Source organism: Pteropus alecto, unplaced genomic scaffold (assembly GCF_000325575.1).
Source record: "Pteropus alecto unplaced genomic scaffold, ASM32557v1 scaffold398, whole genome shotgun sequence".
NCBI lineage: Eukaryota > Metazoa > Chordata > Mammalia > Chiroptera > Pteropodidae > Pteropus > Pteropus alecto.
Window position 1 is genome coordinate 2416761 of NW_006442497.1, and position 17133 is coordinate 2433893.

The 17133-nt window shown below is 42.6% G+C and overlaps 1 protein-coding gene and 1 pseudogene across 3 annotated transcripts in view; both read left to right on the forward strand.

Annotated features, from left to right (window-relative positions):
- The window catches only part of SCIMP (SLP adaptor and CSK interacting membrane protein), a 22761-nt gene extending 6953 nt beyond the window's left edge, over positions 1 to 15808 (forward strand). Inside the window, exons 2-5 of one of the 3 annotated variants that reach the window (XM_006922237.3) lie at positions 5885 to 6008; positions 8250 to 8313; positions 10732 to 10802; positions 12602 to 15808. In XM_006922237.3, coding sequence (XP_006922299.1) covers positions 5897 to 6008; positions 8250 to 8313; positions 10732 to 10802; positions 12602 to 12810 — 456 coding nt within the window. In that variant the 5' untranslated portion in view covers positions 5885 to 5896 and the 3' untranslated portion in view covers positions 12811 to 15808. Of the gene's footprint in view, positions 1 to 5884; positions 6009 to 7760; positions 7912 to 8249; positions 8314 to 10731; positions 10803 to 12601 lie in introns of those variants that run through there. The other 2 variants (XM_015597350.2, XM_025040158.1) reach the window with 2 other exon arrangements.
- LOC112471479 lies at positions 3443 to 3562 on the forward strand (annotated as a pseudogene).
- Positions 15809 to 17133: the final 1325 nt, after the last annotated feature.

Here is a 17133-nt window from a genome sequence, read left to right on the forward strand (position 1 = left end):
AAGTTTAAATGGAAAGGAAGAGGGGAGAAGAGGGAGCATGGAACTCTGCTCTGGAGAGAGGTACTTGTTGATGAAATTCTATGCACTGTGACAAGCAGACAGGAAAAGTATTTGGGTTCAAGGAGTGTTTTTGAGTGCCTTTCATTCCACCCAGCTACTGCTGCTTACTGTCCGGGACTATTGTGGAGAACAAGCCTCCATTTTTCTCACCTGCCCCAGCTCTGCAGATTGGCCAGATGCTGTATTCCTCTCTGAGGCCTAAGAACCACATGGAGTGCTTGTTAAAAATGCTGATACCCAAGTCCCAACCAGACCTACAAACCAGAATTGGGAGTGGAATAGGGATGTAGGACCCTGATACCACCATTTTAATTCTTTTCCCAAGGCCCTGGTTTGGTGGTCACAAGTTAGGGCCCAAGAGTTAGAAAGATCTGGATTTGCCTTCTGATTTTTCCACTTGCTAGCTCTGCAACCTTGGGCAAGTTATTGAGCTCTTGTAAGTCTCTATTTTCTTATCTGTAAAATGGGATAATAATTATGATCTGCCTTATGGAGCTGTTATGAGGATTAAACGAGGTGGCACAAGTAGAGTACTTAGAACTCTTGGTAACTCAGCACACAATGCATGTTACTTTTCTAAAATACATTTTCATATTGAGGTTCTTATTATGTGAAACAAGTCACACCTAGAAGCTGAGGTCTTGCCAATATTGGAAGTTCTTGAATAAGAGTTCTGCTTTCAGTTCTGTAATGAAAAGAAACGTATTAGCTTGGTGTCAGCCTGGCAGAGTTAAGAGAACTTGAACTTTGGCATCTGACTGGGCCGAGCTGCCATCTTAAGTTAGTAAATTACTAACTGCATTGCCTTTAGCAAAGTGCCTAACTTTCATCTGTAAAAGGGGGTAACCATAGCCGCCAAAAAGGTTATAGTGAGGATTAAGTGATAACATGTATGTCACTGGCTCTCAATCTTGGCCTCATACTAGAATCAGCTGGAGAACTTTATTAAAAATAAACAAAGAAAACCCCAATGGCCAGGCCCTATCCTAAGTCAATTAAATCAGAGTCTCTGATGTAGTGCAGACAGCAGCAGTTTTTCTAGCTCCTCAGGTGATTCCAAGGTTCAGGCAGGGCTGGGAACTTCCGATATTCTTCAAGTTCTTGGCGCAGGGCCTGACACATCCAAGGAACTCGATAACTAATAACTAAAGAGAGCTCCCACAGTTCTTCTTACTCTTCCTTCTTCTGTTCATTGTGTCCACCAAATGTTCCCGCAATTGACAGGAACCGAGGTTGGGCCCTGCAGCTCCCTGACCTCCTCCCGACAGTTGGATCCCCTACACCTGTACCTGTGGACTCAGTTCCTCATACCCCCCACCCTCTGTTCCCTGGGACCTGCTGACATATGGTTTGGGATTGGACCAGCTCTGGTCCACACATGGCATCTTACCCTATCCTGGTCTATCCTGGACTGTGGGTCCCCACTCTGGCTCACAGGGCCCTGTGTTATCCCTAAGTCTGAGTCCTGCCTTGAGAGCCTTCGTATGTCAGAAAGATGCCAGGAACCATGGAACATGAGTGGCCTCTGAGAGCTGATAAGAACAAGGAAATAGTTTTTCCAGTGGAGCCTCCAGAAGGGGACACAGCCCTGCCCACACTTTCATTTTCAGCCCAGTGGCATCGTTAAGACTCTGACCTCCAGAACTGTAAGAAAACACACTTGTGTTGTTTTAAGGTATTTGTCGTTTGTGGTAATTTGTTAGAGCAGCCATAGGAAGTGAATATAATTTGTTTCTAACAATTACTGTTGCCTGGGCTCCCGTTTTGTTCCGAGGGGGCGTGGCCTCCCTTGATGACGTTTTAGTCCAATTCCAAAAATTTTAAGTTACTTTTGGTTGCCAAGCAGACTAATTTTAGTTACAAAAATTTGGTCGTGCTTATTTTAAAACTTCAGTATTTGACTCAAACCTCTCTCCTTTATCCCAGTAAAGGGAGTAGAGAGAGGTGGGGCTGCCTCAGATCCCTCAGTACCCCTCCCCTGTGCTTTCTTCCCTGGTGTAGAATCATGGACTAAAGATAGGGACAGCTTCCCACAGGAACTCTCCCATCAGTGGGCCATGCCTGCTGAGCTAGCTTGTGGTGTTGGGTAAAGATTCTTATCCTTGGCCCCTGAGACCCTGGCCTTTGAGAGGTTCCTTGTGGGCCCTTGGGAGATCCAGCTGTGTCGTCGAGCTGACTGCCAGCATCCTCTCATGCAAACACTTTTTGTCCCATGCTTCAGTAGCTCTCAGCTATCCTGCACCACACAATCTTATCTATTCCAGGCCTGCCGACACAGGTGGGATTCAGCTTGAATACCTTTCCAGGGCCCAAATGTACAGCCATTGCACATTCCTCACTGCCTGCACTCCCCACCGTCACTCCCCAGAACTCCTCTCCCCTCTCTGGTGGCACCTTGGCCATTAAACTAGCCTGGAGGCCCAGAGAACATCCAACTGGGAATGAGAAGATTCTCTTGGGGTCCCCGTCTCAGCTGCACTCTCTCAAAAAGACAAGCTCTTCTTGGTTCTGTTGAAAAGGCATCTCTCAGTGGTCCATGGGGAAGAGGGCTGCTTCTCTGGTCTTAGGATGCAGAGAACTTGGGATGCTTATTCTTAACTTTGGGCCCTGATGATTCATTCTAGAGAATCCCTTGGCTCTCCATAGCATGTACCACTACCACAGAGATGTTCCTTCTAAAGTAAGATACCCTGAACCCCGTTTGGCCTTTTGTTGATGACTCGAACTAACATCGACAGAGGAAAACCCTGTGACAAAGACAGAAAGCACTCCACCTCCTCCCTACCTGGGTAACCTTGGGCAAGTCATTTCACTTCAGTCTCAGCTCCTATCTGGAAAAGGGTGTGGTGGTGAAGATGAGAGGAAGCGAGATATGAGAAAGCACTTATGGACTGCTCGCACACTGAGCACACTTGACACATCTGATGGCAAAGCAAATCCACTCAATTTGTAAGAATAAAACTGCAAAATATCACTGCATATTTCTGAAAAGCGACCCATAGTTTTACTTTCTGACAACATTCTTCTTCCTCTTTCTTCCCCAAGAATCTGATGAGAATGAAATGTTTTTTAACTTGAAATCTGAGCTATGGTTTTTCATGGAAGTTACACTACATGGTTGATTGACTCTTTTTTCTTTTTTTTTTCTTTTTTCATTTTTACTAGACTAAAGGCAAATAGCTAAAAAAAAAAAAAAAAAAAAGTAATGTATAGAGTTTTAGAGTGAAAGTTACAGCTCCCCTGTCTTCCCACTTCCCTCCTTCCACCCAGTCATGCTCCTCAGATGCAACAGCTTTTAACGCTTGTGTCCTGGTATTTATTTCTATAGCTCTAAAGAGGATGTTTATGTTGTTTTTTGGAAAAATCCTTTAAGAGTAAGACAGTCTACAGCCATACCACCCTGAACACTCCTGATCCTGTCGGATCTCTGAAGCTAAGCAGCATCAGGCCTGATTAGTACTTGGATGGGAGACCACCTAGGAAGACCAGGGTGCTGTAGGCATAAAGAGAGAGAGAGAGAGAGAGAAAGACAAAGAGATAGAAAATGGGAGAGGAAGATTAGACAGAGACACACATTTGAATAAGAGAAAATAGAAGGAAGAAATTCTACCTATCCACAGTCTATCCATTTACTTACCTGTCTGGTTCCTCACAGCTAAGAAAGTGTGCTTCCAATTTAGGTTTGTTAAATAAATAGGCTGCCCTCCAATACATGGTGGCTTCTTAAGTCCAGTGTCCTTTGACCTCACTTGGCCTTGAAAACCAAATTTCAAAGCCCCTACTGAAAGCCAAGTGTCCAGTCTCCAAACTTTTTCTTTTTCCCTTTGTTCTTTCTCTGTTACTTTCTTTGGTGCAGGCTGAAAGGGCGATCTACAACAAAACCTCTGCTGAGTGCATGCCTGAGGGGTGAGATAGCCCAGGTAGCTGACACTTTGCTTTCTTAAGAGTAAATCTCCAGGACATCTACCGGCATGGATAAATGGCAAAACCAGTGCTGAGTTAAAAAGCAAGCTGCAAAATGATGTATAGGAGAGTGCTGGTTATGATGCAGGACACAGCAAATTCCCACAGTGACCCTGCACTGAGAGAAAAGGGTTCTTGACTGAGCACAGAAAAGAATTCAAGTGCACGCCAGAGTTAAAGTTAAAAAGAAAGTTTATTAGGGAAGGACAGAGAAAAGACCAAGACAGAAAAAGCAAAGACTAGAAGCAAGGACAAAAAGCAAAGAAAAAAAGCCCCGAGTGTTCGTGGAATTCAATTTATATATCATGCTTAGTTACTATGAATTACAGTTTAAAAGACTTTGTTTACCCATTTTCCTTTGATGGTATGTGTATACTGTGTGAAAAGTAAGAACATGTACCATGAAAAAGTAAGAATATAGAGGGAAAGTCCTGTTGGCAGTTCCCAGCCTTTGATCCATAGGTTCCCCGTGGTTTTAGCTGTAGGGAATGAATGATTGTGTTTATTTTATGTAGGGTGCGACTTAAAGACTCTTTTCCTGTTTTCCCCTCAAAGTATGCCTAAATGGTTTATTAGTAATTCCACCAGAAATCTTCCTTTGTTCTGCCGGTGTCCTCGTGGCCTGGCCCTAGGGCTGATTAGCACATTGTAGACTTTGCATATAGCTTGATTTAATTTAGTTCTCTTGCTGCCTCCCTACATTAGTTACATGTGATTGGTTTTGCAATATAACTTTATTAGTAGCCAAATAACATTAGACTTGATTAAGCCAAAGCTTCACTAAAGAAATACAATTTGGAACTGAAAATTCAACTCGTGATATAACAACTTAATAAATGAAGACACTAGGCCAGTAATGCACATTTTAAAATAGTAAGCCAAGTTAGGTCTTTATAATAATAATGACTTCAGCAGTAACCTAATTTTGCCCCTGTTCCTCTACCGCCAGCCTGGTTCCCTGTTGACATCATTAATATTACTTAAACGCATGAATCAGAAATGGCACTACACCAGTATACATTGTGAGTTTCCATTGGCTAAATGGTGACACAGGAAGTTGATTCTTGTATAACCTGGGAGAGATTTTAGGATCTCTCCCAGGCCTCAAGGATCATTTTTACTTTAATATCAAAAAGCTCATTCCACGAATGAAGGGAGCCTAGCCCCTCCCCTAAATCTCCCTGAATTCCTGGAGGCTACTCCTATGAGTCCATCTGCAGCCTGCTCCCCATTGTTACTTGGAGCCTGGCAGCTGCTCTTCTTTCTACTTGCCCCTATATCACCCGTGGCTTGGAAAATCACTGCACACATGTCATTTTTCCCCCAAGCTCTGTTAATACAAGCATTTGTTGTACAATTTACTTTAAGATTTGATGGGGAGAGAAGATCACAACACAGTACTATTCGGGCAACAATTTAAAGGATGAATATTAGACATTACTGTACTACAGATGCACTGGTCACTTTGTACTATGGGAACTTTTTAATGATGCTCTTTTTATTTTTTTCATTTCCCCCAACTTTATTTAGGTATAATTGACACAGAACACTGTGTGAGTCTAAGCTGCACAACGTGTTGATTTGATAGTTATAGTTATATGATAGTTATATTATATAATGATCACCACCGTAGTGTTAACTAACACCTCCATCATGTAGTTGAAGACAGTGAGGCTCAGAAGTTAAGTGACTTGCCTTGGGTTTCCCAGCTGCTAATTGGCAGAGTTTGAATGTGAACCAGTGCCTGCCTGATTCCCTAAGCAGATGCATCTCCACACAACATGGTAGATGGAGAGGTAGCCTCCACCACCCCAGGATGTCTTTCACTGATACCTCATTTCTCTGTCTTTATTCTCCTCAGTAATCAACTACAATGGATTGGTGGAGGGACAATTTCTGGATCATCTTAGCTGTGGCCATCGTCATTGTCTCTGTGGTCCTGGGCCTCATCCTGTACTGCGTCTGTAGGCGGCTGCTTACACAAGGTAATAGCTACCTCACCTTGGCAGGTGGAGGGAGGAGAAGGGGTGGTTATCAGAGCATTAGGGCTCCTTTAGAGCATAAAGATTAATTTGGGGCCTGTATGGGCTGACCTTTGAATTAAATATCATGCATTCTGGATTTCAGTTTGACCTCTGCCACTAACTTGTAGCCACGGGCCTCGGTTTCCCCATCTGCATAGTTAAGGGAGGGAGGTTAACTAAGGGCTTGGGTGAAAGCAGAATCTGTTTCAAGACACACTGTGCTCTGGAGTTTTCTCTCTCCAGTATAGCTGCTGATCACAGCAACTTATCTCTGAGACTCTAAAAGAGAGCACAAGTGTATGAAATGTCAAAAACTGTCGATTCCAAATCCATCAAGTTGTGTGCATGAAAAGTGTACAGCTTTTTGTTCACCAATCATACTTCAATAAAGTGACTTTTTTAAAAGTATCTTGAGGTGTGAAAAATGGGCTCAATCCATGATCAACCTGTTTGGCCACTGTGACTGCCTCCTCTAAAATTATACTCTGAATTCTGGTATTATATCTACCATGGCCAGAGGTTCTTGTCATCCCCAGATTAAAAAAAAAAGCATCCACCTGGTGATTAACACTAACTTTATCTTTCTGAAGATGAATATCAAAATGGAAAACCACTTCAAAACCACTTTGAAATGGTTTTCCATTTTGATATTCATCTTCAGAAACATTAACTCCTTGATTCAGTGGTGTGTATTCTTAAGATCCTTTCCCTTTCTGTAATGACTTAAGCCTAGAGTACACCTGGGAGTGGGAAATACACTAAGAGGTATAGCCACCTTTCCCTTGAGCAACCTGGGCAGGCATCCCTCTATGATTATGCCTTTGCTATCCTCCCACTGCATCTGGACAAAGCCTCAGAATCCTGCTCAATTCAGTGCTGGAAGGTCAGGGCTGTACAAGAAGTGAAATATTTTTGGTATTCTTCTTGATCTCTTTTTAGAGATAGGAAAACTAAGATTCAGAGAAAGGTGAGCCTCGGTTGAAGTCTCATAGGGACCAGAACTCAGGTCTGCTGGGCTACCCATTCAATGTTTTTTCCCCTCTATCCCTTAATGGTAATTATTATTATTTTTTAATACAAAATGTATTTAAAATATTCCTATAGTCCTCTATCCATTTGCCTTCTTAAAACTTTTTGTTCTCAGATATGGAAAAAAGTATGACCCCGAACAAAAACTTTCCCTATTCTTTTATCTTGACCCGGTCCTATTAACAAGCAGGTTATAATTAATAATAATTTATATGCCAAACGCATCACAATTTACAAGCTGCTCTTCTCATTCCTTATCTCATTTCCTCCCAACCACGCTTTTGGTTATTCATTTGACCAGCATTTCCGAGTGCCAACTACGTGCCAGGTGTAATACTAGGCAATAAGGAAATGAACACAGCCTGCATGGTCCTGCCTTCACTGGACTTGCGAAAGGCTCTGTAATCATATTTGTAATCATTGTAATCATTTGTAATCATTAATGCAGAACAGGGCGAATCCCCCCCATTCCCGAGTGGGGACTCAAGTCCTACGCCAAGAGAGTAAGAGTCCTTAACTGCACGCAGGAAAGAATTCAAGCACATGCCAGAGTTAGAGACAAAAAGAAAGTTTATTACAAAAGGAATAAATCTCCACAGACAGTGTGATCTCCTCTCAGAGACAGAGAATGAGAAAGACCCTGAGTATTTAAGGAATTTGGTTTCCTTTTAAGGTATGGGTATGCGGCGTTAAAGGCATGTTGGTAATCTCAGGCTTTGTTACATAGGTTCCCAGTGGTCTGGCGTAGGGAATGAATGGTTGAGTTTATTTTGTGTATAATTTAAAGACTTTGTTTTCCTGTTTTCCTTTTATGATATGGGTATGCAGGTTAATGGTATGGGTAAACAGTTTGTTAGTAATCTCTGCAGGAATCTTCCTTTATTCTGTTGGTTCCTTGGTGGTCTGGCTATAGGGCTGATCAGCCCATTGTAGGCTCTGAATACAATTTGGTTTGATAGTCAATCTGAGTAGTTCTCATGCCTCTTCCCTATATCACGATGACCTGGGTTAAATTCTAGCTCTAACATTTATTACTTCTGTGTCCCTAAGTTTGTTTCCTCTTGTTGGTTATTCTTCCAAATGTCCTGAACCTGCCTGTTTGAGGATTTCTGAACTCTAAAATCACAACTTTTGCTAATTCTTCATAAACGAATGTTTATTTTTTTTCCTTAGGCAAGAAATTGAAAATTACCAAGCCCTTGAAACAAATACAAAGAGATGACGAAATGATGTATGAGTAAGTGTGTGTGTCGGTGGGGGGCGGAGGGGGGGATTCTTCTGCTTTTTAATTTTGAGAACTGCCTGTTCACTTCCACTCTTGAGCCCACACTGCTGTGCTAGTATGACTTAAACACCCACTTTTCCCATGCAGCCCAGTGAAATGTCACATCTGCCAATTCTCCTCACTTTAAGGGGGAGAGGTCTCAGGGCTTTGGGGGTGCAGGGCACCATCTGGCTCTCTCTGCTCTCCAAGTCCTCCTTCACCTCATCTAGTTTGATAGAGGTCGCAGGTTGGGCTCTGTGTTCTGGGTCCACCACTCAGGATGAGGTCTACCCTTCTTTTCTTGAGATGGATTATAAGCAGTCTTCTAAAAGCTCTGTGCTAAACAAAAATATGCCATTCGCTTTACTTTTGTATTTTGTGATATCTTTGAGGGCTTTATGATTGCTACCTGTGTTGGAGGTCCCAAAGACTACCTTTAGCTTACATGATTGGCTAGGACTCACAGGACCCAGAAAAGCTATTGTATTTACAGTTATGGGTTATTATAGTGAAAGGATACAGATTAAAATCAGCAAAGGAAAAAGGCACATCGGGTGGAGTCCAGGAGAGACCAGGCACAAGCTTCCAAAGCACTGCCAACCAGAGAAGCTCACCTGAGCTTTGATTTCTAGGGTTTTTATTGGTGGTCAGACATATAAGCACAGAGCATGACTACTTTAGCTACTCAATCTCCAGCTCCTCCAGAAGTCAAACTGATACAGGGTGACCCAGGGCCTCAGACAAACACAAGCAGGCATTCACCATCAGTCACCTTGTTAGCATAAACTATCTGGCTGGCCCAAGGCCCCCAGGTACACAAAGAAACACTTATCTGGCAGGATTTTCCAAGAGCTTAGAGGTTATCCCCCAGGAGCTGGTCTGGGGCCAGTCCTCTCTCTGAAACACTATCTGAAACAAATCAATGCTTTTCTAAAATGACTGTTGTTGGGGCTCAAGGGAGCCAGCACATAATAGGCCTCTTTCTCACTAATTCTAATGTGTCTTGCATTTAGGTAACCAAAACACTGCCTATTGATAATGAAACTGGCTTTGCAGGATGTGGCTCTTCTCCAGGGGCAAGTGTGTTTCCTAATTCAAAACCAGGTGAACTTTCCTGCACAGTGCACAGGCAGCCCTGGAGAATCTCAGGTCTTCCCCACAGGGCAGCCACTTTCTCTGAATGGCATGGCAAAGACCAGAGCAGAACATATGCTTTTTGCAGTCTTGCCATCTCTGGAAGAGAAAGTGAGAGGAGCTGGATTTTCCCCCAAATTTATGAGTCAGATAAATTTCCCTCCTCTCCTGAAAAGAGCCTTAGAGGGGTAAAAAGAGGCCACTGGTGGAGCTCTTGCTGTGTGTCCCCTTTCCACTCACTCCAACAACCTAAAAATGCTTATGCATTCCCAGGGGAACTTAAGCACATATAGGAGGCCTTAGAAAATCAGTATGAAACTAAGACTTCATATAGGGGAATGGGAGTCTAGGTAAGGAGTCTTGCTTGGAGTCTATTTTTTTTTGTTGAAACTTCTTAGTGAAATATAATATGAATACAGAAAAGTATACATGGTAAGTAACTACAACTCAAAGAATTTTCACAAACTGAACCAACCCAGGTAGCTAGCACTCAGATCAAGAAACAAAATTACCAGCACCTCAATATCTTACATTCTCTTTCAGCCATTACACCCCAAGGATAACCACTATCTGAAATAGTATGTTAGTTTTGTCTTGTTTTTATGCTTTATGGAGTTAGACAACATGTATTATTTGCTGTTTGGATTCTTCTGCTCAACATTTTTTGTGAGATTCATTGCCTGTGGTTATAGATTGTTCATTCTTATTGTATAGAGTATTCCACTGTGGGAATATACCATGATGAATTTATTCATTCTACTGCTGATGGACATTTGGGTAGTGTCCAGTTTAGGGCTATTATGAATAGTGTTGCTATAAACATTCTAGTACATGTCTTTAGGTGAGCATCTGCAAGCATTTCAGTAGGGTATATACCCAGTAGTGGAATTGCTGCCACACAGTGTATATACAGTTAGCTTTAGGAGCACATCTGTTTTGTAAATCAAAATACAGCTGGTGCTTATCTCCTCTGCTAATCCAGCTCAGGTGAGCACAGGAAGCAGAGCTTTATGCTCTAAGTTACAGTGCTCCAACTCCCTTCCCTCAAGTCTAGCTGTTCCCTGGCTAAAGGAAGTGGTTTCTTTAGAGTGCCAGTTACAAATAGGATGTAAGACCGACAAAGAGAAGGCAATGCTTCCAAGTTTTAGGAACCATAATTTGAATGTTCAACCCTGTCCACTTTCCTTGATGTTTTCCTTTAAATCCACTGACAGTTTGGTCAGAAACAGACACTGATTCCTTCTTTTTTGTCTCCAGGAATGTCAATCAATCACCGGATCAGTTACCCCCTCTGCCACCCAGGAATTTGCTTCCTCAACTAGACACCTGTAAGTATACTTTGCTGATAACAGTCTCATTCAGGGTAGGATAACAAGTAGCTAGGTGTCTTAGTTGGCTCAGGCTGCCCATAACGAAATGCCATAGATAGGGTGGGTTAAACAACAAAAATTTATTTTCTCACAGTTCTGAAGGCTAGAAACTGAAAATCAAGGTGCCAGCTGAATTGGTTTCTAGTGGGGACTGTCTTCCTGGCTTACAGGTGGTTGCCTTCTTGCTGTGTCCTCACAAGGCAGGAAGAGCTCTCTGGTGTCTCTGCTTATACAGGCGCTAATTCTATTGGATCAGGGCTGCACCCTTATGACCTTATTTAACCTTAATTACTTCCTTAGAGGCCCCATCTCTAAACATAACCACACTGGGGGATTAGGGCTTCAACATACGAATTTTGTGGGGACAAAGACATTCAGTCTGTAACACTAGGATTTACAGACAGAAGCAACCCGTTTAAAAGAGATAAGTTTAAAAGGAGCAGAATAAGTACTAATGCTCCCGATTATCAATGTATAAATTCATATTCAAATCCCAGCTTGGAACGTGAGTTAAAAAGAACCTGGGGTATTGCTGGGCATCTCACACTTCCTATCAGAAAAACTCTATCTAGTTCCCTTAAGCTCTTCACATAGCTTTACCTCATCCTTCAGGAGTCAGCTCAAATGTTGCCCCCTCCAAGAGCCCATTCCTGGCCACCCTGTCTAGAGCAAGTCTGCTAATTTTCTTAATGAGACTTATGGCAACTATCAGAATTATCTTATTTAGTTATTGTTCATTTGTTTATTCATCTCCTCCACTACAGTAAAAATTCCAGGAAGTAGAAACCTTTCTGGTCTTGTTCACCACTGTTTACCCACCACTAAGAACAGTGCCTGGAGCTTAGTAGATAATAAAAATGTTTTGATTGAAAGGATAAATAATAATATTAGCTAACATTTATTGAGCATGCACTGTGTGTCAGGCCCCATGCTAAGTACTCTGCAGACATTATCTCATCTAATTTTCTCAACAGCTGTATGAGACAAGTACATTATTATTACCTTCTAACAGATGAGGCCACTGAGGCACAGAGAAGTCAAGTGACTTACCCATGGTCACACAGCTAGTGACTGCTGAAGTCTGAACATGAACTCAGATCTGTCTAAATGCAGAGTTCTGCAGGAAATGAAACGGTAGCAGTTTTTTAGGTTTGCTTAGGAAAACATGAGACTGCGGTACAGGAAGTTCCAGTCCCCATGAAATGTAGAGTTGAGCTGTTTCATCATCCTTCCCTTAGACACATTACTTCTTTTGCTATGTACCCATTCTCCACTAAATCCACCTTTTGAAAACACCACTGTCCCCATTCTTCTTAGCAGAGAGATTCGTACATGAGCAATTGGCAATAGTTCTGGAAACAGTGTAAGTCACTGTGAGGGATGTGCCAAAAAGGAAATATGGTTTGTATCACTTCCTTATGAGAATTAGGATCTATAGACACAACACTACTCACTTGGCTACTAGCTCTGGTCAGTTTCTGGTCTAAGTTTCTGTTTCATGGTTCCCGCTGCAATGCAGTCTTAGGCAGAGGGACATGGGAGTCAAGATGTCTGATCAATATTTGCCATTTACTCGCTTGGGTGATCTTGAGACTGTGTCATGTCTGTGCCTCAGTTTCCTATGTAAAATAAGGATCTGGTCCACTAAGAAGTGGGAGGATCACTGAAACCCATAAAAACCACACTGAGTCACTTGGTCAAAGATATATAAATACACAAGAGCTTTTTGCATGTAAGAACCTTTTTGTGTATTCTAGCCCCACAGGAAACAGCAAGCAAGCTGACAGAGACATACTCATTGGTAAATAAAGTTAAAAATAAGAAGACAACTTCCATCCCAAGCTATGTTGAACTTGAATGTGACTATGACGATGTTGAAATCCCTGCAGATATGGAAAACCATCATTTTCAAGCAACTGTTTCTTCTTTTTGGCAAGCTGAACAGGGTTCACACAGCTTATTTTAAAACTATCAAGAATGGTTGAACTTCCTTAGGTGTCCAGTCCAGAAAGCCAATGGTACTGTCATGAAGCCTGTAAGATAAGTACTTCCTGAACCTTAGATGAAGTGTCAGCAACCAAATGACTGCAGCCACATCAAAGATGCGATGCTCAGACCTGAAGACCAAGAGGAGTCAGGCCTTGAGCTGCTGTTGAGTAATTTTTCATGGGGAGTAATTTTTCATGGACCGGTGGGCTCCATGGCTCCCATCCGTGAGAAATCGCTCTGTTCTTGGCACTCTTCCCCCTTTCCTTCCTGTTTGTATGGTTCTAGAAATCTTAAAGCTTGGTATCTGATTGTGCAGAGCCTCGCAGGCTCCCACCCCCAGCACGGTCTTTTCCCCCATCAGCCCCAGCTCCTGCATTGAGTGTCTGTGGGTAGTAGTTACAGCTGAGCGCTCTTGTGTGCCAGTCACCATGTTGGCCTTGCGAGTTCTTCATGGGTGGGGAGTGCATTTTATTCTTGTGAACCCCACCTACACATGCCTCAAACCCCAGAGCCTCCTTATGATGTTTGGCAGACTGACCATTGAGATTCAAGTTCTCACCCAGGTTTCTTCCTGTGCTTCCTGGTTGTACCAGAACAATCAACAGAGGACAGAATTTACCTTCTGGACCAAAGGACGTAAGTTACATGTAGAAATGTCATTTTGCAATATGTGTATTGAGAAACAGGAAAAGTAGTTTTCCCTAGGAAAAATCATGAGGAACAGGAAAGAAGAGGGCAATTAAATGACAGATTCAAGATGGGAGTTCAGAGGGCTTAACATCCTCCTCCATAATTTTCGCTACTGCTTCCTCTGCTATATAAAGTTTGACCCAAACCTTGCCAAGCCCCTTCCTTCCAGATTATTATCCCCACCACCTGGAAGGCAGAAACTCCAGTGTGATGAGCTGTAGCTAATGAGATGCCAGGAAAGTGGGCTGCCATCCTGTTAAAAAAAAGTGTGGTCACCAAGGCCCAAGTCAGTTTCATAGGCTCCTGAAGCTCATCAGTTTTTTGGAGTTTATCTGCTAGAGCCCTAGGACTTGACGCTTTCCAACCAGACTCACAAGATGCTGATTTCCAAGCAGTCCCCAGGAAATCCAGCTAATGAGCAGGCTTGCAGGAGAGCACAATGAACAGTGGAAAGGCCTAGGAGTGATTCTTGAACAGAGCTTCTCAAGAGATGGAAAGCGTGTTCCTGTCATATCAAGTTTCCTCCCTCCATCAATGCCAGACCAGTCCTCTCTTTCTAGACTCCATGGAGACTTCCAGCTTTCTGTTAATACTTCCTCACTTTGGGCCGCTAGTTCTCTGACTATGGCCTTATGGAATTCTGGTATGCCACGAACCAAAAAAGGACTCTTTTCTCAAATTATAAAAAATGTGTTAATAGAAGTGTTTCACATGTATGCTTTTCTCTTACAAATTTTCCATAAACCAATCTCATATATGACAAAAGTTGAAAGCAAATACCGGGTAAACGTCAACTCCCCCTTGCTTTCTGGGACACCAGCCTCTCCTGGCTCTCTTCTTTCCTGTCTCTCCTGTCTTGCTTGTGAGCACCCTTCTCTCTGAAACATCTCTTTAATGCTGGTCTTCCTCTGGGTTTCCTGCCCTTACCTTGCTCCAGACACTCATGAGTGATCTCACCGATGCCCATGGGCTCAGTGTCCACTTTATTCTGATGACTTCCAAATCACAGACTCCAGCTGAGCTCTCTCCTCAGTTCCAGAGCGGCCTCTAAGACATCTCCACATGAATCTCCCCCGGGTCCCTCGAGTTCAACATACACTGAAAGGAACTGATTACCTACCCCCATTCCAAGCCCCTTGTGCTCTGCTATCTTCTTCGTTGCTGAGGTCAGAAACTAGCATACTATATGGAGTCCTTTCCAATGTTCCCCACTTCCTATTGATTGCACCTCTCAAAGAGCTCTCTAATCAGTCCATATGTCTCTATTGCCATTCCTAGGTCAGGTGTTACCAGCACTGCCCAAGAGAACTTCAGTAGCCTCCTAACTGGTCTCCTGCCTCTGGTGTCTCACCCTCCAAACCCCTTTCTACGTGGCAGCCAGTGATTTTCTAAAGTGAACATCTGACCACTTTATTCCCTTGTTAAAATCTCTTCTTTACCTATTATCCTCAGAAAAAGCCCAGACTCCCTAATATGGGTTACAAGATTTGTCAGGACCTGGTCACCAGTTATCTCTTCCAATCCTCTCCTTTTCTACCCCTTGCAGTTTCCACTCTGCCCAAATTTTTATCCTGGCTATTTGAAATGACCTTGTCTGTGGTCTCTTTTGCCCTTATGGCTATGGACAGTAATCTCCCCTCTGTCTGGAAAATTCTTCCGCACCTTCTGATCCTTCCCATCTCTGCTTAGATTCTTTCCTCACAACCCCAAATTTGGGTCTGGTGCCCTCTTAGATGCACTCCTCTTAGATGCACTGTCACACTATAATTACCTGTCTGCCTGTCTTTCTCCTCCACTGGAATGAGAGCAACATGAGGGCAGAGACTATATCTCTTGTTCCCCCATCTGTTCCTAGCACACTGCCTAGTCACTTTGTAGATGCTCAATAAACATGTTGAATAAATTATCAGTTGAATGAATGAATGAATGAACTCCTCTGGGATCTCCTGTACTTGTCCCTGGGAGTGATTCTTGAACTGAACTTCTCAAGAGATGGAAACATTTCTCTCTCTGTGTTATAATTGCCTGGTTATTTTTCCATTATCTTTTTAATCTGGGGTGGTACTTGTGGGGCTCACTGCTCTACTCCCAGTCTCCAGCACAAACCTTGGCACATAGTAGGCACTTAATATTTATTGGATGTTGAACATAAATGAAAATTCTATCAATCAGTTTGACAAAAACAAACTAGTAGTTTTTCGCTAGGCATGTATAATTTGGTTGAGATTTTATACTGGGTACTTATAATAAAGCCCTGTTTTCTATCAATAAAGTTGTTACCAGTTTGGATGACAGAATTAAATACATCAAGATTTCACAGGACCTAGACTCACAGGAAACCCCAAGTCAGCCACCAGCTAGCTACATACTCATAGATAAAGTTAGAAATAAGAAGACAGTTTCCATCCTGAGCTATATGGAGCCCTGAAGATGACCATCATGATGTTAAAATCACTACAAATATTGAAAACCATGATTTTCAAACAACTCCTGTTCTGCCAGCTTAACTGTTTTGAAAACTGATAGTTTACTCATACCACAAATCAGTGGATTATAGTTTTCTTTTAAAAGTTAGCAGTCTGATCTTTGTGACACAAATAAGATTGTACTCAGAGAATGGCCTGGTATTACTAACAACTTTTACAAATCACGTCTATCAGTTAGTATGCTGTAGCCTGCAAGGAACAGACCATCCAACTAAAGGCAACTTAAACAATGAGGAATTTATGACCTCACAAAAAGAATTCTAGAAGTAAGCGCTTCAGAATTCAGCCACTCTAAAACTAAGGAGCAAGCTGACCTTTCTTTGAGTCTCTTAGCTTTACCCTTGTGGAGGCAAGGTAGCTATCATAGCTTCAAGCATCACATCCTCAGGTAATAACATTCAAAGTAAGGAAGGAGAACGGCATTTCCTCCCATGTAGCTCTTTTTTATTAGGAAGGAAAATCTTTCCCAGAAGCTTCCAGGAACTTTCCCTAAAATTGCACTGGCCTGGATTGGTTCACATGCCCAGCTATAAGAAAGGCTGGGGAGTGAACATTGAGCATTTTCAGCCTTTCTGGCTTTGCCATCAAGGAAAAAGGAAAGAATAGCAGCTGGATAGGCAACCTGCCTTTTCCCAGGTCAGTTCACTTTTGCAAATAATATTATTCATTATTTGTTCTTTTTTCAGTTACAATCTCAGAGTTGTTAGGGAGTTTAGGGTAAGGTGTGGCATCCAGATTCTACCATTCACCTTCCTTCTCTTACAGCATTTTGGCTAATACAAATAGACAAAGGCTAGCCAGTCAGATGAGGATAATAACAATATCAACAGTACCAGCAATAACAGGAGCCCATGGGGACTAAGCGCTTCCTCTGTGTTCAGAGTTCTAAGGGCTTCGCTGAACAATGTGACTAAGACCTCTAACGGGAAGGACTAGTGGGATGTAATCAGAGAATCCACCTCCTCGCCCTCACTGTTCCTTGAAACCCACTCTGATGGGCTAGTTCTTCCCTGCCCCCTTGGATAAAATCTCAGGCAGGTGCCATCGGCTTTTCTGGTTGCTCTTGGTAATAAAAAGTCCTTCAGGTGTGGGCTACACAGTCAAAACTTGGTGAATATACATTT